Source organism: Amphiprion ocellaris, chromosome 17 (assembly GCF_022539595.1).
Source record: "Amphiprion ocellaris isolate individual 3 ecotype Okinawa chromosome 17, ASM2253959v1, whole genome shotgun sequence".
NCBI lineage: Eukaryota > Metazoa > Chordata > Actinopteri > Pomacentridae > Amphiprion > Amphiprion ocellaris.
The window spans coordinates 14985853-15008731 of record NC_072782.1 but is presented as its reverse complement, the minus strand read 5'-3'; the positions used below and the strand labels follow the sequence as shown (position 1 = coordinate 15008731).

Genomic DNA, 22879 nt, shown 5'->3' with positions numbered 1-22879 from the left:
CCAAGGCCAATCCAATACCACTGACACGTTCTGTCTTTTCTCCGTACATGTTCTTGTTCCGGCTAAAGTGGCTGTATGTTCTCTCCAGACCGGCTTGTACCTGTGTGAATGCCCGCTGTGATTTCCCCAGTGTTAGCAATTCAGTGAACATCCCAACCCTTGTCTGCTCAGAACACCTGCAATTACTCTCACTGTCCTCAGTCTCCCCCAGCTCTCCCTTCCTGCCTCTCACGCTCTCTGTCTCTCTGCACACGTTTTACTCTGGCTTAAGCACAGGAAGAGGCGAAAAAAAACGTTAACAAGCACAAAGAGAGAAAGACTGAAAAGGACAGAGATGTGTGATTAATGATGAAGAGGAATATTAAAAAAGAAAGTGGAAAACAGAAGAAAGAAGAATAGAATAGCAATGAAAAGCGTACAGCATATGGGACTTCCTTGAGGGGAAGATGCAAATGATTTTCATCAAAGTATTAAAAACAATCCTCATATTTAGAATTATGGTAGTTTGTCGAATTACTTTTGATTTTGTAAAATAAAGAAACAATGTAAAAAAAATGTCCTCATTACTTCATTTCAAAGTGATTGCAGTGGAGACCGATTACATTAAAATTGTGCCACTTTGCTATTACCTATATATCCAGCTCTATTTCAGCCAACAGCACACACCTGATCGTCAAATACCTGTTTGTACACATGCAACATGCCTCCTGGTTTGAAAATAGACCTGATCACAGCCAGATTACAGGCTCTTTTTTAAGGTCTCATCCATTTACCTGCCAGGGTCGACAAATTGGTGCCAATCGCTGCACTTTCATTCCATCTGCAAGACCCGCACTTCCATTCTCCAAGAAGTCTAATCTGGTTATCTCTTTAAAACGTTTTCCTCTGCCGCATGCTATGTAGAGAATAGTGAGCAATATGAAAACCGTATTCTAGCCTTATCTGGTTGTTGATATTCATTTATTCATTGCTTTTGTTGAAATACTACATTTTGATGTTTGGGTGCACCAAGACTCCTACCTCAATACCTGCATCTGAATAAATAAATACAGATTTGAATGGATTGATATTTTTTTGTGGTGTTTATAGATGTCGGCCTGTCTTTTTTGGTCATCCAGATTCTTTATTTTTTTTAAAGTTACCTCGACACCTTCAGTGACAAATTATGATGCTGTTACAGGCAGAAAAGCTTCGGACTCGGCTGCAGGATTTGGAGAAGCTCCTGGCTCACTTTGATTGCCGGGGTAGATTTGGGAAGCAGCACCACCTGCTGAAGTATCACATGGCCCGGCTTTATGAGCACGAGCACCAGAGGGAGGATACTTTACCCAACGCTCTGGAGGATTTTCTGGCCTTCCAAGGTAACACCAGGCAAAAGTCAAGATAATTCCACTCGGCCCGTCACTCCTTTTAATCTTCCCTATGTGGTAGTGGCATCTCAAGAGACACTTGGCAGCCTTTACTTTGTGGAACATGAAACCCGTTCATGTGCCATTGTAAATATTGTGTCACATTTTGGCTGTGAGATGATAACATGCCATATCAGCACATGCAAGACCGGCTTGCGCGGCTAAGAAATTTGACTTGAAACCACCCCCAAGCATCCCGCAAATGGGCTGCTGCTCTGTCTGTGTCTCCTCAGTGTGACGCTGTTCCAGATACGACGCAACACAAAGCGATTAAATCAGGAAGCGGGCAACAATACAAACCTCTCCCAATTACTTTAACACAATGCTGATATATCCTCATTATCTTTGGAGGGGAAAAGGCTTATAGGCTCAGCTGCACAGGCCAAATGGAGACAAATCATAACAATATAGAACAAGGCGGCGTGTGACCAACTTAATCCCTATTTATATGACAGGCGGTGCATCTCTAATCCCTGGTTTATTATGATTATAGTTGCAATCATGATAACAGTTGTCTAACAATCCCCCTCCCAACACCCATGCCACGTACACACATAGTCACCAGCCATGCTCTTTAAGACACTGGGTGGCCAGTAATGATTTAATGAGTATGTGGGAGTGACGGCCTCACTGTGTGGGCAACAGAGGCAGAACAGCACGCACTGGGGCACCGACACACACACTTATTATCTCTCATTTCGTGACATGAAGCCAAAGAGACAAGCAAAGTATGTCGCAAAACGAAGCAGCAAACCAGACATATTGTGCTAATTGTGCTCAGCTCCAGATTGGCAATGCAGCCAGTTAGATTAGAGGCACCGCAGAATACAAAGTGAGACCAACAAAGGTGTTAGCATCTGGACAGAAATCCATATGGTTTAGTTTTCTCTTTCTGAGCGCAGATACGCAAGAAGGGTGAGAGTCCTTGCGTGAATTGGCACAGCAAATGACAGATGTGAAAATGAGAGATGTGTCAAAACGCAACTTACCGACTACAAAGAGTTGGAGAGAATAATATTCTTAGTGAAATAATCCGTGAAAGAGTTAATGTGGTTTTATTTGCTTTGTTCTTGCAGAGGCACGGGAGACCTTCATAAAACAATTTTCCTTGCTGGAAGCTTCTACAGGCTCACTTTTAGCCCAGCTGCATGGCATTACATCTACTTTGAACTGCAGCATCAGCAAGACAGAGGAAGATGGGAAGGAGAGGAGGAAGGATGAAAGCGGAAAGGGTGTGTGTCAAACCTTCACTGAAACTCTGCTCATGATCACAGCATCTCAGAAGCAGCTAAAGCAGGCAACGCTGAACTTGGATAGCATGGTAGGCGACTCAAACTTACCTAATCCTCAACGTAGTGTATACAGTAGGGTACAAAAGTCTGAGACCACATTAAAAATCTCTAATAGCTTCATGCAAACTTGGAAATAATTACAAAGTTTGAAGGTTAAGTAACATTGTGATAGTGGAACACATGACATCAGAGCTAAATGAAATTGTCAGAATTCAGACAGTTATTTTAAACAAAGACTGTCCTCCTAAGCGTCCAATCACGGCTCAACTGAAGGTCTCTAAGGGGTCTCTAAGGATCAGTTGTATCCATAGCACAACCAGGCAGACTGAAAGTGACCACACCATCAGAAAATGAATATATCAAGCTTTCAGTGGGAGATACAAAAGCAACTTCATCACAGATAGAGAATTTGCTAAATAAAGAACACAAAGCTGCCTAGTAGTGGTCTCTGAGGACGAGCTGCATCTCTGAGCATTTCTCAGGAGGGGAAACAAGGTCAGACACTTGGGGTGAGCTGAGACATCCCAGCATTTCACAGTGGATGAGTGGAAAAAAAGACCTATTTACTGATGAATTCAAGTTGAGCCACATAGTAGTAACAGCAAGAAAATTGCAGTGAATCGACCTCCTCTAACTAAGAAGCAGTAGCCCCCTATTCTTCACAAGCATTCCACATGCTCTGCTTTACATCTTTGTGGACAACAATTCAGACTAAAGCAGGAAAACAAGCACAAGCACATGCCACAGTTTGCATGAACTACTCAGAGACCCAAGAAAACTTTCATCCACAGTCACAATATTACTGAACATTCACTGACAATGTTTAACATTCACAAGAAGCTTTCTGGAACTGTGTGCAACCATAATGGGATCACATGGCGTTGGCATCTCAAGTGTTGTGGTCATTAAGACAAAAATGAAGACAAACCAAAGATATATTATACTTGGAATGACATTTTTTTGGATTAAAGTGGAAACAGATATAAAATAGTAGTAACTTAACTAGAGTTCTCAGATTTTTGGGCTCACTGTATACCACATAAAATGCTCTGGAAGCTACTAGTTTGTCTGTTCCACGAACATTCTGATACTGTATGTAACATGATTGATTTCTTGTCCTTAGTGTGCGATGCTGCTGTTTACAACGGTTGGTGCTGCTTCTTTGTATAGATCCACAAAGATTCCCCAAAGCAAAACAATCTTTCTTTATCCTCCTGCTCTCACACGACCACCCATCTCCGTCTGAGCGGCAAACTCCTGCCTCCAAATGAAAAATCCAGCGAATGTTTGATGGACACTAAAATTAACAAGTTGTTTTTCACCCACCGGGAGGCTTTTCACTGTCTCTCCACGACGCTTGCAATCTATTATGGATACTCCCGCCATGTTATTTAGGTTTGGGGAGATGAGTGAGCTTGTTTTGCCAATATATACATAGCTCTCTATTTCTGAGTGTGTGTGTGTGTGTGTGTGTGTGTGTGTGTGTGTGCGTGCGTGCGTGCGTGCGTGCGTGCGTGCGTGCGTGCGTGCGTGCGTGCGTGCGTGCGTGCGTGCGTGCGTGCGTGCGTGCGTGCGTGCGTGCGTGCGTGTGTGTGTGCAGACACACTGTACTTCCACAGTCGTTATCACTTGGCTAAGCCTGAAGCAGCAGCAATTTAATTCCTTATTAATAAGCAGAGCAGCTGCCCAAAATGAAGAAAAAATGCTTGTGTGTCAGGTATTGATGCAGTTTTTCCATTTTATTTGCATTTTCTGAAATTAAATGTCACTCTGGGAAGGATTCCCTATTCAACAGTATAAACATTCCATTTATCAGTACAGAACTTAATTTTGTATTTTTTTTCTGTATGCCCATGTTTTGAACCTTTTTGATTATATACATTTAAGTGGCGAGATTCATGTATAACTTTTATTGTTTGCTAGCAAACCGCAAATGCCCATTTTGAAGTCGACCCATGAAAGTTTATCTGGATTTTTTTTTTTCATTTCAACTCTTTTATTTTAATAATGCTAAATAATAATGTAAGTCATTTCAGGGCACTTAATATAGTGAGGCGAGGAGAAGACATTACAATATCTAACAATTAACCTTTGAACAACCTTACTAGGGAAGAGAAACTCACATTTATAAGGAAGAAACCTCCTTGCAGAGGTCAGTCATAACCAGTAAGGATACACAGATAAACCAGCAAATACAGACTAACTACGTGAGAGAGAAGGCAGAAGCTCATGACATGCAATAGTGGCATAAATCTGTTGAGAGTGAATCAGAGGAAACTAGAGGAGAGGTGCTCAGTGCATCAAAAAGGAAAGGGTCCACATGTGGAGTTGCTTCCACAGGAGAAGAGTCTGATGGCTTGAGTCTATGCCTCCAGTTCTGTTGCTGGAAACTCTAGGAACCAAGACTGCACTTTTGAGAGTGAAGCATTCAATATTTTGACAATTTTGCCCAAATGAAAGAAGGCCCCACTTTATATGTGAGGTAAAGGACATAAAATAACTTCAAGCTGCCTTAAAGCTGTGCTGAAGGCCAAGGCCATGTCATCCAGAGTAATATGTTAGAAAATCTGTTTCTCAGGTCGAATGCAATACATTCAGTTTTGTCTGAATTTAAGAGAAGAAAATGACCGATCATCGAGGCCTGTATGTCCTTAAAACTTGCTTCAAATTTGGCTAACTGAGTTGTTTCATCTGGCTTCATAGATAAATATAGCTAATTGTCATCTGCATAACAATGGACATCTACGTAGTGTTTCCAAGTAACGCTGCCAAACAGAAGCATCTGTAAGATTAAATTAGTAATCCTAGAACAGGACCTAGTGGAACTCCATAACTAACTTGTGTGTGTGTTTGTGTGTGGAAGAACAACCACTTTTTACAACTATATAGAGTGCAGTGTTGTTTCTACTCTAAATCTTGACTGAAACTCTTTAGTCAAACCATTTATGTGCCAATGGTCACATAATTGACAGCTATTTTCAACAGTTTTAGAAATACAGGGGAGATTTGATAAAGGTTCATATCTTGCTCCAACAACTTGGTCAAGAGTAGGTTTTTTATGTAGAGGTCTAATTACAGAAACCTTTAATTACTGCTGTATGGAGCCTAATAATGAAGATAGACTGACCTGATCTAATATGTAGGTGTTACCTAAGTGTCCTTCAGTAGTCTAGTTGGAATGGGAAGACACACTGATGGTTAGATGAAGCAGGTGTTGAAATCTGAGTGATCTATAAGAGAGAAGTAAATAATTATATATAATGACACATGTCAGTTGTAGGAGGGAAGTGATTATTACAGCTACATTTTACAGCTTTCACACTGATCGAATCTTTCTCGAGAAACACACACCATCATGTCTAAAAAAAAAAGTAAAAATCAGCAGTCAGCTGGAGTGTGAAAAATCCTTTGGTTAGTGCTATATGGAGACTGGAGTTGATTTGCGTTAAATACACATGTCAAAACAGTTGGGATTCGCTACCTTCTGGAATTTCTCACACCTGCTCACTACCACGTTGCTTTCCCTCTCTCACTTCTTCACAGATCTTTCCTTTTGAGGTGGCGCCAGGACCGAACAAATGGAACATTATGGTCAATGACTCACAGGTCTTAATGAAAAGGTAGGTCGGGTCAGTGTGTTTTAACTGATCCATCAAAAACAAAGTCCATTATAGTCATCTATGAAACGTCATCTCCTCACTCACTTACGTTGTGGTGAGGCTAGTCGATGCTTTCAGTGCTCAGAGTACACAGTGCTATCATGTGCTGGTTACAGGAATCTGAACTAGAAATCCAGTGAGGGGAAGTCATCAATGCTGAAATCTATTTCATCTCTCCTTGGGCAGTTGCAATGGTCTATTATTCTATGTTACTTGCTTGCTCGCCCCCTTTTCTCCTCTTTCTCTCACTGTGTCGACCTTTTTTTCTTCCCTCGCAGCCACAGAGAAACAGCAGACCACATTGAGGCCGTAGCCAGCAGAGCAGTAAGAGCCTCAAAGCAGACTTTCAGCTTCCTGATGGATCTACTGCAGGACAACTCCACAGAGGAGTACATCAGGAACCTAACAGAGCAGTGAGCACACAAAAAAAAAAAGAACCCAAACAATACGCCCATGCAGACCAGCACAAGCAGAAAGAATACTCATATAAGCAGTCTTTATTGCAAAACCCCAACAAGCTGTATGAATCCCTGGATTATTGTGCTTTTGCAGTATATTCATAACAAAGTACACCTATCCCTGTACTACAGCTCAAGGTCCTCTTCTCCACAGCCGCCTTTTAAAGCACGCTAGAGTTAAGGAGTAAGACATTTAGCCACAGGGGGACAGCTTCTCTCCACTGTAAGCCTATTGCCTTCTTGGATTTGCCGCACGCTCGCTGCATCTCCTAGCGTGTGATTGCTCTGAGGATTATCCTGAATGCTAGACAGAATGATGCAAAAAGCCCTCCGGTGGCCATGATGAGAGCAAGAAGCGAGGAGCTCAAAATTGATTACCCCCTTCTAACAGTAGTCAGCTAGATTCAGGAGAGTTCTGTTCATCGCTGGAGCACTGCTGCACGTCAGTGTGTGCGTGTCACTTTATAGGATGTGAAGTGAGCAGTTTATGCACAGATGGGAGGCATAAAATTGCATTTCCCGCACATATTTCCCCATGTGTTGGTGCTTAAGCAGATCAGAGGCATTTTATAGGCGGGAAGCTATCCAATCAGAAAATGACAAAAGTATTCAACCTGTCTCTAACAATAGGCTCGTACTCGGTCTCAGCAATATCAAGACTGTTCTCATCTCGGGACTGTTGTTTAAAGTTACATACCTTTGCTAACAATCAACCTCTGTGTTTATGTTCAGTGGCAGAAAAAAGTAACACATTATCTACTCAAGTACCATTGTTAAGTTCAGCTATGAGGTTTTACTTTTTACTCCACTACACATATTTAACAGCTGTAATTAATTTTCATATTAAGGTTTCACATAAAGGCCTTTGTTGAGCAGTTGAAATATAGTGCATTGTTGAACAGTAGCATAACACCAAGCAGTGGTTCATTGCTCTTTCTGGCAAGAAGATTAAAGGCAGTTTCTAATCTGACCATATACCCTGGACCATCGAGCACTGATGTCATTGGGTCTTAGAGTACAAGTGTATGCCACTACGGCAAGGTGAACCGCTAAATCACTGAAGATGAGTACTAACAACATTTTTCGAGGGTGTTCAGTTACTCTTGAGCGATTAAAGCAGCGGTTTGTGTTACGTCCCTGAAAAAGAGGAGAAATCGAAACACTGATTTAGTGTAGTTTCCTCAACACGCACTTTACTGCAATGAAATTATATACACAAGTTTCAAACATTCATTCATACAGACACATTCACAATACTCACATTTACACCATAGAATTATTGAAACTAAAACAACATAAAAGCAACCATACTAAAATATCATTAACAAACACACACGGACACAAAAACACATGCGGCGGCTACATGCTGCACTTGCTAACAATCGAGGCTCTGTTCACACGCACACTCAATTTCACTCAATAAAACTAGCCTTTAAGTTGTTCAAAATGCAACAAAACATGTTCTTGATACCCTAAGCATATAAGTAATGTATCATGAACATACTACTTTTGTCGTAAAGCTTACAAACCTGAAAAAGGGGAGAAATAATCACAGCAGTGATTTAGCGTTCTTTTCCTCAACACACAATTGGTCTTAGACTAACCAGTTGAGGTGCATGTGTAGAACACAGATCTTGAGATCATGGCAGAACTTAAACAATAAAGCACACAGTGTGAATTCAACAATACTTTTAAAGCATTTTTACCTATTTAAACACAACTGTTTAACAATCTTAGCTCTTTTTAACACACATTTTTAGCCACAGTCTGAAAACTTTTAATTCTGTTTTCAACACTGTCATGAATTATGTATTTACCACATTTCAACTTTATACAGATCACAATAGAATTTCAATTTAATCTGTAATGTACACAGTGTTCTGAAAAACATAACTGTTTATTACAAATACACTAAGTCCATATTCTAACCTATCACATTTGCAGCACTTTGGCTTGGAAAACCCTTATAAAAATGATGCAGTGTCTAGTCGCATCCGTCTGCTGAAGGAGGAAAATTTCTGTGTTACCACTTTAAAGAGCAAGTTTGTTGCTTTTTGGACTTCTCCATTCCTTAAGTGTTATATTGCTGTTTTTTTTTCTTTGTGCATGTAGAGGATCTGTAGACTTACAAAGTCCACAACAGAAAGAGTTCTTCTCTCTCACAGAAAACACAGCTCCTCACTAATTGATGCTTTTCATCCATTACTTATCTATGTCATTATGTAACACATTTGCATAGAGCTCACCAAGTGGCTTGTTTAGCCTTCAAACAAAAAAATTAGCAGCTTCCTCGCAATCTGCAACTGAATTATTTCAGTTTTATAGCTGCTTCTGCTGTAGGGCAACATCTTTCTTTCCATAAAACATGGCTTTGAGGTTGCCAAAGTTGCCTCGCTTTTGTCAGGTCATCTGACCAATCAGAGCGGAGGGCACTTTCTGGGAGGTAGGGAGCCGTAAAGAGACAGAAGCAAAAACAGAGAATTTCAGCTAAGAGAACATGTGGCAGCAATGTACACGATGAGAAAAATTATATGTTTTGTGAACATTAAAACATATAAACATATTCTAGTACACCTCCAAAATAAAATGATGCAACTACCATATGAAATGTAATTTAAATGATTTATAAAAACCATATCAGGTACAAATTATTATTAACGGAACACTTTTATAGGTCCCAAAACATGCGAGGGATGATCGTTGAATGAAGAAGTAAAAGTATTAAATAATTCACAGGACAAAGACAAAAAAATAAATAAAAAGAATATAAATCTGTACAGGTTTGATCTCTTTGGCCAATACTATCTAACTGTATTTAAAGCAGTTAAAACTAGCTCATCCTTGACCAGCTAAACATTACGTATACACTGCTGTGTAGCTTTCATTTGTAAGTGAGTAATTTTAGCCTGTCGTCATATACATTCCTTTTGGAGCTGTTGAGGACACACACAAAAAACCTGCAAAGCACAATCTTCCAACATTCCAGTATTCTAGAAAAACTGAAAAAGACTGATGTTTAGCAGTCATGTTTACTTGTGCACACATGCACAAAAATAGGCTGACATATACATTATTTTTGTCTAATAATGCTCTGTGGAGACAAAACAGATTGGATGTAATTACAGTAATGGAGGCGATAAAAATGGCACTTTAGCATCTACTGCACTGTGCCTAACACCTTTCATGAATTCATCATGGTTTCTTTGCACAATGTCACCTTCTCTTCTTTCCTCTTTACTCACCTTTAATAAGCCATATTACCTCATTCGAAAACTCGGATTGATTGCCATATGGCACAGGGGGACACTTTCTAAATTTGTCTCACCTAAAATATTAAATCGAAGGTGCTGAGTGACGCACAATATGTGTGAAGCCCTAATGATTCTGCAGCATCTTGCCACTGACAAATCAAATGAATAGAAAACAACTTGATTCAAACTAAAACTTTTTTTAAAAAAGTGGCTGTTACTTTACATTTTACTACATTGTTCCCTTCTGTCTTACTCAGAATAACACAAATGCAGCAGCAGAAGGAAAACCTGACAGTGCAGCTGAATGATACTGTTGCCCAACAGCTGGCCCTGGAGGAAGAAGCTGCTGGTTTAAAGCTTGCTCTGGGTAACATCACATCATCCTTATATCAGCTGGGTATGACGGATGCCAGTCCATCACCGGAGGCTGACCAAACACACTTCAACCAGACACATCCAGCAAATTACATAACAGAGGTCAGTTTAGACATTACCTGCAGAGCACAAGTGGAAATTGAAGCAATATTATATTACATAGGAGACCAATGAGTGAATCATTTTCTAATTCGTCTAATTAGAACTGTGTGAATAGCTGCGCTTATTATATAAGAAACCACTCTGTTTGATTTCACTAAGCTCCTATAGAGACATAGGTATTTTTTCGAAGAGTGGGAAGTTAAATGCACTTAATTTTTTTTCTTGATTTAACACTTGGCAAGCAGTGAGGGACATTGAGTAGGCACAAGAGAGGAGATTCTGGCAGATTCTGCTGCTCATAGGGCACATGTTGTTCCAGAGTGGGGTGATTAACCACTGCAGTATCTCTGAGTGCACAAAATGCTGTAAAATGCCACAGAAATGGACTAATGTGACTCCTGCAATTTTCCATATGAGGGAAAGAGATCGAGAAAGCAAAAATAAAAAAGGCTTGTTCTAACTACCACTTTGTCTTTAGCGGGGTGTGAACCTGGTGAAACAGACGGAGGAGCTGGACCAGCAAATTCAGGCCAAGCACAATCTCACTGGTAAAATCCGAGAGGAAATGGAGCCTTTATTCCAGGCAGCCAATAAGAGCATGGAGACAGTGGAAGACATCAACAAGGTAGTCTACAACTTTGGTCCAGACTGAAATCTCTGAAACAGCTTTATCTTTAACTCTCGGATGTATTTTTCTGACATTTTGTAACAATGTTCATTCTCTCCTCATTATTACTTGCAATTAATTTTGTCATTTCTTCACTTAATATGGTGCCATCGTCAGATCAAAGTTTCAGCTTATCCCACTTTATACTGCGAACAATTTCCTGCAAAACTGATTACACTGACATCAGCCACAGTTCTAATTTGTATTATGTACTATTTACAGTAGCAGAGGCAGACAATTTTTCTCGGGGTAGCCAGGTTGAAGACATTACTGACGTTAGCGTACCAAAATGTGTCATTAATTTTTCTTTTCAGCCAATATCTGTTGACCAAATAGTCAGTGTTGGTTGTTTACTCTTATCATTGCTTATGCAGGAGAGACTGCCATGTAAAATTACTTGAGAATAAACATACAGTGTTATATTAAGCTTTTTAATGTAACCCTCAGTTGATTAAAAAACAACCAGTAGCTAAAGCTTTGCTTTTTTTTAATTACTGATGAAGCTTATAAGATAATTACTTAAAGATAAAACCCTTAAAACTAATTAACCTTAGACTGGCACTGCTCTCCAACCACTAATCAGAGTCAAATCAATTTATTGTATTCACAAAAGATGCTCATCTGGAACACTGAAAGAATCAAACAAACTTTGTTGTTATCTGGCCCAGTGCTACTGATAAAAATGTTTTTACTGTCAGAGATGCAAAGCAGAGATTTAATACAGACTCAGCATCCACAGTCCAACCACACAGAAAGAATGACACAAGAAGTTGTGACCACCAACAGAGAAAACAGTGGTTGCTACATGACAGGTGACATAGAGACAGAGATACAGTTCTTTTTCAAATGTGACAAATGCAAACACAGGGGTACTTTAAGAAATTAGACTTGTTAATTCCAAACTTCACAGAACTAGAAGACAATAAAAGCAAGCAATTATCTGAGGAAAGTGACATGCAGCATATGTAACTACATATGTTGCTACATGTCACACGCTGAGATATATATAATTAAAATCTCACTGCATATGGCAATTATACACATATATATGGCTCACACGTGCAAATGCATATATTGCATTGAATTGAACTGAAGTGAAAGCACATAAGTATATGTATACGTAAGACACTATTGTCAAAAGTGTCCTTGTTCAGCTAAGAAGACCCAGCTAGTTGAGACATTACAATTCAGCCTTTTATTTCTTTCTTTTGGCTGCAGATTCTGGATCAGTCTTTTATTGTTCAGCAGTGTGTAGCACTTGTTCCCAGAGCTCTTCAAAATTGGGTTCAGTCTCTACCAGAGCTTCAAATCATGCATTCTTTTCCTAATCTAAACGTACACAAGCACATTCTTTATTTACATGTATAACAACATTTTTATATTTTCTATACACTTTTAGGTACAGAACTGCAAGTCTTTGCATTGCTACAAAATCAATATGAATAATTTGTGATTTGTCAGAACTACATTTGGTGGAATGAGGTGGTGTTTATGCTGTTAAAATACATCTACAGTCATGGAAAAAATTAATAGACCACCCTTGATTTGTTCAATTTCTTGTTCGTTTTAATGCCTGGTACCACTAAAGGTATATTACCTGAAAAATACAATAAACACGACAAAAAATGCTGCTAATTACGTAATACTTTATGACCTATTTGATATGCTTAAGCTTCATTGTATCCCCAGGGTATATAAGAGGCCATTTCATGTCATAAGCATCACTGCACATGCAAAGGCCTAGAATGGTTTCCTGCTGACATTCAAGCCGTAGCACAACTCAGAAGTTGTCAGTTCTCACATCATGCCTAATACAAAAGAATTATGTGAAGCCACAAAGGCAGCCATCTTGGCACTGCTGGAAATTGGCATGAGTGAGAGACAGGTAGCGAAAAAACTGAAGAGCTCCAAGACAACCATTCATTACACCAAGATAAAACAAGCCGAACATGGTACTACCAAATTGCTAGCTGGTCGTGGCAGGAAACGTCTTTCTACCCCACGAGATGACCGTGCACTCATCTGTTGCTGTGTCAAGAATCGTCGTCAGACCTTAAGGGACCTTAAAAATGGTGGGCACTGTGGAGAAATGTGACTTGTTCGGTAAGAACTGTTTGAAACCAACTTATTGAAGCTGGTCTGAAGTCACACAGGGCACAGAAGAAGCCCTTCATCAACGAAAGGCAGAGGAAAGCCCAGTTACTCTTTACTGGGGATCACAAGGATTGGACTGTTGATCATTGGGAAAATGCAATTGTGTGAAGGGCGAATGAACTTCAAGACTAGCCCTGTACATACAGGGCTAGTCTTGAAAACGGTCATCTTCCATGAGCTGGAAAACTCTTTCCTGCCTCCAATGACTGGATTTTCCAGCAAGACAATGCCCCTTGCCACACAGCAAGGTCGGTTAAAGCCTGGATGGAGAACCAGAACATTGGAACCATGCCTTGGCCTGCTCAATCACCAGATCTAAATCCAGCTGAAAACCTGTGGAAAATCATCCATCCATCCATCCATTATCTATACACCGCTTAATCCTCACTAGGGTCGCGGAGGGGGCTGGAGCCTATCCCAGCTGACTCGGGCGAAGGCAGGGGACACCCTAGACAGGTCGCCAGTCTGTCGCAGGGCCACATACAAAGACAAACAATCACTCTCACATTCACACCTACGGGCAATTTAGAATAATCAATTAACCTCAGCATATTTTTGGACTGTGGGAGGAAGCCGGAGTACCCGGAGAAAACCCACGCATGCACAGGGAGAACATGCAAACTCCATGCAGAAAGATCCCAGGAAAGCCGGGACGCGAACCAGGGATCTTCTCGCTGCAAGGCGAAAGTGCTAACCACTACGCCACTGTGCAGCCCCCCTGTGGAAAATCATCAAATGCAAAATGGAGAACCACAAGCTCAAAAACAAAGCATTTTTTTTTTGGAATTTGTGCAACAGGAATGGGTTGCTGTGACAGCAGAACAATGTCAGAAGCTGGTGGAGAGCATGCTAAGATGCATGGTTGCAGTCATCAAAAACAGTGGTTATGCAATCCAGTACTAACTTCTGTGTGTATCATGTGACTAAAACAGACAGAAAAGAAAACATGGTACGCGTAAAAGCGTTGTTTTTGGCAGCACAATGCCATAGCTATTGACGTAAGAACTTAAGTGATTTTGGTTATTATCAAGAAAACCATGGATAATTGCCAGATATCAGCTCTTAAATGAAACTCTTATGAGCAATTTTTGTTGTTATCATTATATTTGTCCAAACAAATGTACCTTTAGTTGTACCAGGCATTAAAATGAACAAGAAATTTAAGAAAACAAGGTGGTCTAATATTTTTTTTTGAAGACTGTATATGGAAAAGATGACCATAAACAAATACCTAGACAAAATAAGTTCTTCCATAAATATTGTAGTTATTAGATGTAACTCCAGTTCTATGACTATATGTGTGGCTACCTAATTAGCTCCACTATTGGTTGTGTGGCTCATGATAGTGAGCTGTAATCTTAAATAAAGATGGTGAACAAGGTAAATTTCAAACCTGTTGACAACAGCATAGTAGCATTATCAGAGTGAGCCTGATATTAGCATTTAGCTCCAAGCACCGCTGTGCTCAAGTATAGCATGGCTGTAGACTCAGCAGACCCTGTTAATTGACCATATGCCGTCCTCCCACCAGTTTACGCTGCATTAAAGCTTTTTATAAGCCTTGTTGCATGCCTTCAATACACTTGGCTTCACTGACACAATGTTTCATCCTACTTGTATCTCTCTGAAGCTGCAAGCTCATGCTCAAGAGGCAAAGGTTGCGGCTTTGTCATCCGTAGTGACAGGGAAAGAGGTGGAATCAGAAGCCATCGCCCTGCACAAACAACTCGAAAGTGAGTCTCCATCTCTGTGTATATATATATATATATATATATATATATATATATATATATATATATATATAGTAATTGTTTTTGTTGAATGTCCAACTGAATTATTTTACTCAAATTGAAATGTCAAGCACTGAGATGAAAAAAATCATTAGGAGCAACAGACTCAAGTATGACTATAATAAAAATGTCATCGCTATTGTAATGTTTTGACCTATTTGTCATGCATTAGGGGGATGGAAAGCAGCTTATGTGGAAAATGTAATGAAGTGGAGTGTTTTGAGCATATTTGTTGCCTAAACTTCATGATTGAAATATCGACTGTTTGTGATACGTGAAGGGAATCTTAAATTATTTTTTTTCAGCTTGGACTGTCATTGACAGAGTACTAGGGTCACACAGAATAAGCAGTGGATGAATAATGAAAATAAACTTCAGCCAGTAAACAATGATCCATTTGAGTCTATTTTTTTTTTTTATTTTGGATTGGTGCAACCTTGATTGCATCTTAATCCTAAAAGCTTTCCTCCCATTCTCCATTCAGAAATGGTGGCAGAGTGGCCCCGTCGGCAGGCCCAGACAAAGGCTGCAATGAAGAAGGAGAAACCCTTGCAGGAAAAGGTCCTAGCTGATGTCAGGAAGAAGGTTTCACAAATTGAGAAGATGCTAAAACCAGCTCTGGAAAACTCCAGCCTGTCAAGCAACACCACAAAGGAGGCAGAACAAACAGCACATGCTGTTGGAAAGGTATATGTGGATTGCCATCAAACTTGATACACGTTCTCTATAGAATGACTGTGGTAATCGCTTGGCTTTTTATCTATTACCACTATGAAGTTCACATTCTTGGCTCTCTTGACATCTGTTCAGAATTATGTTGTCTTTAATTCACAGTAAAGCAGCAGTTAGAGCATCTTTAGGTTCTGCAATGTTATTTATTTCTGAGTTAAACAGAATGTCACACATTTGAACAGCAGAATGTTTGTGCATAGTTTAGTTATGAGAGGTATTTAAATTAAATCCTTGAAGTTTTAATGAACACAGAGCTTTGAATATAAAATTAAAGAACGCATAGCTCACTCCTCTTTGTTGTGAGATCAGGGGGATGAGGATTATATCAATAAATCAGACTTTGAAGGCTTTCTGCAATCATGCGGAATTTGACAAAAACATGAAGAATGTGGAGGTAATCCTCCTTCTTCATTATTCTATTTACTTTGAGTAAAGCAGCAGAACAGTGGCAGAGAATAATACTACCACCACCATGCTTGACAGTAGGTATGGTGTTCTTCAAGTTAAAGTCCTCACCTTCTCTCCTCCAAACATCTTTGCAGTCATTGTGGCCAAACAGTTCAAGAAAGGGTCCTCCAGAACACCTTTGCTTTGTCCATGTGACAAAACAAGTTTAATCATATTAGCATCTTTGTTAATCAAAGTTACATATTAATGTCACATATTATTGAATTTTTCCAGGAAAACAAGCCCTTCCTGCCATAAAATGTCTTAGATGTAGTCGTACACTATTTCTTCATCTACGATGTGCAGATCTGTTGAGTTTCAGTGTCTCTTCTGCTTAAACTTTGTAGAGCTACTCTATGCTACACAATATCAAAATGTAATATTGTGATTTAGCCATACATTGTTGTATCCTAAACCAATTCTGAAAAGAAATTATAAAAAATACCTCACAGGTTGACAGGATTGGTTTCTTAGGTTTGTTTGGTATGAAACCCCAGAAGTTGGAATCCATGTTTTAGAAATGATCATCGGTACACTGCAGCTTCCAAGCAAGGACCACACCAAAAACCTAGTGATGGGAAGTTTTTTTTCTTTTTCAGAGAGCCGGTTCTTTTGGCACAACTCCCAAAGAAGAGCCGGCTCTTTTGGCTGCCAAATGGCTCCTAATTTAGTATTATTTGTAGCCTCATATTTTAGCCTAACCTGACAAATATGAATGATTTGTGTCTTGATAAACCCTTTTGCATGTACTGTTTTTATGAGAAGCCTCATAATTGCCTCATTTTGTGAATTTTTTCTGTTACAAAAGCAGAAAAATTTACTTTTGTTTAATATTTTAATCAAACTTTTTTGCACAAAAAACAAATGAGCAAAACACTGAACACAAACTCACAGAACAGAACCAGAACCAAACTCGTTATTCAAACAGTATAAATGTCCTCAGTGCAGGTTGGCATTCAGAAAAATCAGATGCCTGGGCTTGGATGGGCTGATAAGATTTCTTCTTTCGGTGAGGATCTGCCTAGTTTTTGAGAAGACTCTGTCAGATGGAACAGAAGATGCCACAATACACAGTCTCTCCTCCGTCACCTTCACCAGGTGGGGGAAGACTGAGGCCTTGGCCTGCCTCCAGCTCAATGGGTCATCTGCTCGATGAGGGGCTCCTCAAGCTATGATCTCACCTCCATTACAGTATCAGCTGTAGGATTTTTCCTTGCAGCATCTCATGTAGCTCGTTCATCAAAGAGCCTCCACACAGCAGATGTTTGTGGCTCCTCCTCCATTTGGCCCTCTAATGGTGGAGGTGGCCTCCTGCTGGGGCAACGTTTTACTGCTGCTGCACTTATTCTTCGAAGTGCCTCGTCAACAGCTCTGTTGTCACTGAAGGCAAGCTTCTTAAACCTAGAATCCAGTAATGTGGTTTCTGGAAGGACAGTGTTAAACACCATACCCCATTAAAAAATTTGGGATTCGGCTCTCACTTGATGGGAGTCGGCTCTTCTTATTCACTACAAAGCGTTGGCTCTTAGAGTCACATCTTTTGTGCATGATACATCACTACAAGAACCACATCAATCAGTTGCACATAATTGTTCATAAAGTGAGAATATAAGTGTGATGGTGATGAGAAGTAAAGTAAATGACAGCAGAAGCTCCTTAATGGAGAGAGAAGAAAGGCAAGGGAGGGGAAGTAGAGGTGGGATGGAGGGTGGCGCATGGTAAATGAGAATTAACAAGTGTGCAAGGCAGGTAGTCATTTATAGACATATGACAGTAAGAGGAGTGTTAGAGGTGAACCTCCATTTCAAGGTTGAAATTCTCAGCCATGGCAGTAACTGCTTTTTTGGCTCAAAGCACATAAAAAATACACAACACAGACACATTAAAAATTGAAACAATAGAATTTTTTTTTTACCAGAGGGAACATTAATGTTTCATCTAGTGCCGTGATCAGGTCAGATTCCTAATTTGTCCAAAACGGTGGCTTATGACCACATTGTTGCATGACTAACAACAATCCCATCAACCTCAGCTGTACTTTAATGCTCATTTTAAAATGTTAGCAAACAAATAAATAAATACATGAACATGGTAAACATTGCCTACATATTAGCATCCTTACTGTGAACACGTTTGAATTGTTAAACTCAGGTCAGGCTGCTGTACCTCTGTGCATCACAGATCTGCCAGCACTGCTGCAGACTCTAAGTTCTGCTGTGGAAAAATAAACATATTTCCAGTAATCAGACGGCCACCTGCTAGATTTCCATAGCTGCATTTGTCCTTTTTTCTGCACAGGACTCCAAAGCCATTCTGACCCAGGCCAAGCACACCAGAACTGCATCTGGTCACCTTAGCTCGCATATAGACTCTGTTTTACAGCAGCTGTCTGCACAGGAGCTGCTAACTGACAAGGCAACATCCCAGATCACTTCAGAGGTATTTAACACACCCATTTGCACATTTGCATAGCAAAATCTTGCTCTGCTGTTCCTGTGTGTGCAGCTGAGAAGACCGTTTCTAGAGTGTGTCTTCTTATTCCTAGCCTGAGGTGTCCCTGACCGGCATAAAGGAAGACATGGAGGCAGCCAAGCTCCAGCTAGAGACCTATTCTCTTACACTAACTGAGCTAATCAGCAAGATTGGTAAGTCACTCTGCAGATGATTTTCACCGTAGCTACTTTTTAGTCTTCTGTGTCTATAAAACCCATTAATCTTCATTATACCTTAAATGTCATATCACTGAAGAGCTCTGTGCCTTTTAATGCCTCATTTAACATGGAAATATTTCCCAGATTTTTATCCCAACGGTAAAACAAGAATAGCGGGTGCTCACAAGGCCAAGCCGCAGGTTCTTTGTCGATAAATTCGAGTGTATTAAAATAAGGCAGATATATGTTTCTGACCTAGTATTAAATGCCCTATTCAGTCACACTTCCTCTTGTATAATGAAATTTGCAATTTGTATAATTAACCAGAAAGGCAGGGATTTGGCACTTGTGGTCAATATGTTAAGATGTTTGAGAGGCTAATGACCACATCACTGTAAATAGGTCATCATGTAGGCAGATACATGATTTGAATCACTGATATAGGAGTCACAGTCTGAAAAACAGATCTTTCTAAGTCTTTCTCCGTGGTTTCTTCCTTCTCCATCTGTCCTTTCTCTTGCTTATGCTCATGACCAGATGGGAACGTGCCACTGGAGCGATTTGACCGGATCTTGAATGAGACAGTGCGCCGTCTGAGCATGCTCCGCGGGAGCGTGGAGAGCCCAACGCTGGGCTCTAAGTTTCTGAAGCTGAATTCGGCTGCTAAAGAACAGCAGAAGCGGCTGTCCCTTATTGAACAGGACATACAGGAGATCAGGGAGGAGAGAGACAGTCTCAGGGACATTGCCTTAAACCTGCCCAAGTCCTGCCCCCAGGCCACAGGAGTGGGCAAAGGCTAGATACCGTAGATGACAAGGATGGCATCATTGATAAGACAGCTAAACATCACAAAAGTATCAGTGGATTTTACTGAGAAAAGGAGCTGTGGTCATTTTTTATTCAACTTCAAAAAACTCGGTGATATCTTTTCATATTTTTCCCCTCTATCTACCTTCTGCCCCAAGCTGCAATTTATTTCACCAGCACATTCCACTGACATGCACACATTTCAACCAAAAGCCTCAGACTTCTCCACTGTTTCCCATGATTTATACCTAATCTTCCTCCTTCTTCTTGTTTTTTTCGTCCTTTCTTTCTTTTGCTTCTCTCTTTTTACCAGCAACATCCGAACTTCAATTTCACTGTGAATAATAATCAGTCGTTCTGAACTGCTGGAGTGCACTGTCAGTTTTAAAATAATGCTGATTTTCCTTTGTGGGGGTAAAAGGTGTGTCTGAGTGCCTCTTCAGACTGACACATTCATTTACACTTGAGCTCTTTTTCATCAGTGCGGCTTAATTAACAATTAGTCGTCTTGGCCTCAGTGGGGTTCAGGTCGGGCTTCAACAGCACACAACCTGTTGTCAGGATTATTACTGCGCCTACCTCTTGGTTTTTGTGGTTTCTGCATTCTTCTGTCTCTCTGTGCCACTATCAAATAGGTAAACATCCATTGTCCTTTAGTTGACACTGGTCTAACTGCTAAAACTTAAAAGCAAATGATTGTTGTATGTATGAGTTCACAAGTCTTGTCAGTAGATGATTTACATTTAAATAATCTACTGACAAGACTTTTGAAGACGTTATACTAAATGTATGTAATCAGATCTAATCAAGAATCAAATCTAGACAAGTGCTCTCATCATATTTTCCCATTCACATATCTACTTCTGCTTGTAATAATTCTAACCATATTGTGAGTATGTAAGGCCATCACACAGAAAACTGTCAGACAGTAAAATATTCAATAAAGGGCCATTATGCATAATGTATCTATTTTTTAGTAGACACTACAGTACAACGGTTTTATATTGTACTAGAATGTACAATGGAAGAGCTACACAGAGATGAGAAAATTCTTGTAAACAATGTAGAAACATATCAAGGAACACTCAGAAGACAAAAACAATAAAATCGGTATTCAACCTTTGGTGGACATTTGCTATTTGTGATTTTTAAAATTCAATCTGACAGAATTTAAAGTGATGCTCCACAATCCTAGAGCCGGTGGTTTTTGACAGAGGTCAGCCCGCCCAGGTCCTCACCCCGCCCTGCCACCCAGGTTGCATTGGACCCATTCTGAAATGAGTTTTTCTCAGTAGGATGTCTGGGCTCAGTCTTTGAGATAGACTGAGGAGCTTGGACATTCAGAGGGAGGCTCTGAGTGAGTCACTGCTCCTTCAATTCAGGGAAGCCAGCGGAGGTGGTTGAGGCATCTGATTAGGATGCCTACTGGGTGCCTTCCTTTCAAGGCTTTCTAGGTATATCTAACTAGGACAAGACCCCAGAGTGAATCCAGAACTTACTGGAGGAATTAATATCTCATGTGATCTGAGAACGTCTTGAGATCCCCCCGGGAGGAGTTGGAAAATGTTAGAGAGGAGAGGTAAAGTACGTCTGGAATGACCTGCTTAGCCTGCTGCCACCCCGACCTACCCGTGGACAAGCATAAGAAAATGGATGACTAGAGTTTGAAGTGGCATTTCCAAAGAGCCTAAGTGAAAGTAGAAACCAATTGTAACAAAGAATACAAATCCAGCCTTGCAACAGTCTTTCTCAGCAGGATAGGGTGTTTCCATAGACTGTTTATAAAAGATGGATGCAGCCACTATAATGCCATCCATTACCTATATACTGCTTGAAGCACCTGGTTTCACTTTCTGAAACTAGAAATAATAAGATAATGAGGAAAGTGCAGGTTGACTGAGAACTCAAGGCACTATGCATGCCCATATGGTATCATCTCCTCACTCACCAGGTAGCCAGGCGCAAAGCCTACCCTGATTTATAGTCTATTTTATTCTAAATGGGACCATAATTTAAAAAGCTGTCCAGCTGTATTGAAGGAGATTTGAAATTGAGACCATAAACTCACTTTTCTATACCGTCTATGGGTGTAGTTGCTCCATATTTAGATGAGCAAGATTGTTTTTGGTCATGCAACGTTTATGTTTTTAGCCACTATCTTAGTTTTTAGCCATTACCTATGAACAAAGGGTTGCAATTAGTTCAGACACAACAGCAGAAAAAGACAGAACACTGTCAAAGTTTTTTGAAACTGGCAACAACTAAAAAAGTAGAATAATTACTTTAGAAGACAGCATAGGTGTGATTTATGGGTGGGTCACCTGTTGGACGATGGACGGTAAACCCCAGGAACATGCTTCAGATGCTACAAGAACAGAGGCTCAAACATGATGCTATGACTCCAGCACTCTTTGAGTAAGCATTTCTTTTGAGTACAAAACAGTAAAGTGCATTCATTTTTTTCTTGTCCATTGCCAAAACAGTGCCATGTCACTCTCATATCCATATGCTTAATGTGAAGCTACAGAGAGCAACTGGTTAGCTTAGCTTAGCATGAGGATAGAACATAAGGAAAACGCTAACCTGCCAGTACCACTGATGAGCGCTTATCAACATAAACATGGTATATCTTGTTTGTTTAATCCCTACACGGTTACAACAACAGCTTAGTTTTCATCTAAATAAAGATATAACATGTTGATGAATGACTTTCAAAGTCTGATCCTGCTGTTAGTTTATATGCAACCAAAGCTAATTGGTTTCTGAAAATATTGTAGTTATATTCAGTACTAAAATGATCAACTATCGGACTTGTCATGTCAACAAGAAAGCAAGTACCATTCTGTGAACTTGTCTGTAATTCCACTGTGCAGTTAAATCAATGTGAGGTTAATATTCACTTTTTTTGTAATGTTCTCCCTTTGGCAAATTATAAGAGCACATCTAAGATTTAACCCAGTATTATGCAACAGCAATACTAGGTCACTCACTGTTTGGCCAGCCTAAATATTTTATAATTGTAGTCAGAAATTTACTTTTGACACACAAGGTCAAAGAAGCTAGAGGCATGTCCTTCTGCAACTTT

The 22879-nt window shown here is 40.0% G+C and overlaps 1 protein-coding gene across 1 annotated transcript in view; it reads left to right on the top strand.

Annotated features, from left to right (window-relative positions):
* Window positions 1-20917, top strand: part of lamc3 (laminin, gamma 3) — a 135304-nt gene extending 114387 nt beyond the window's left edge. The window contains exons 18-28 of the mRNA XM_023279538.3: window positions 1181-1361; window positions 2486-2730; window positions 6245-6321; window positions 6639-6773; window positions 10327-10546; window positions 11025-11171; window positions 14998-15100; window positions 15642-15844; window positions 18635-18775; window positions 18882-18981; window positions 19525-20917. Of these exons, the coding sequence (XP_023135306.2) occupies window positions 1181-1361; window positions 2486-2730; window positions 6245-6321; window positions 6639-6773; window positions 10327-10546; window positions 11025-11171; window positions 14998-15100; window positions 15642-15844; window positions 18635-18775; window positions 18882-18981; window positions 19525-19787 (1815 nt within the window). The 3' untranslated portion in view covers window positions 19788-20917. The remainder of the gene's footprint in view (window positions 1-1180; window positions 1362-2485; window positions 2731-6244; window positions 6322-6638; window positions 6774-10326; window positions 10547-11024; window positions 11172-14997; window positions 15101-15641; window positions 15845-18634; window positions 18776-18881; window positions 18982-19524) is intronic.
* The last annotated feature ends 1962 nt before the right edge of the window (window positions 20918-22879 follow it).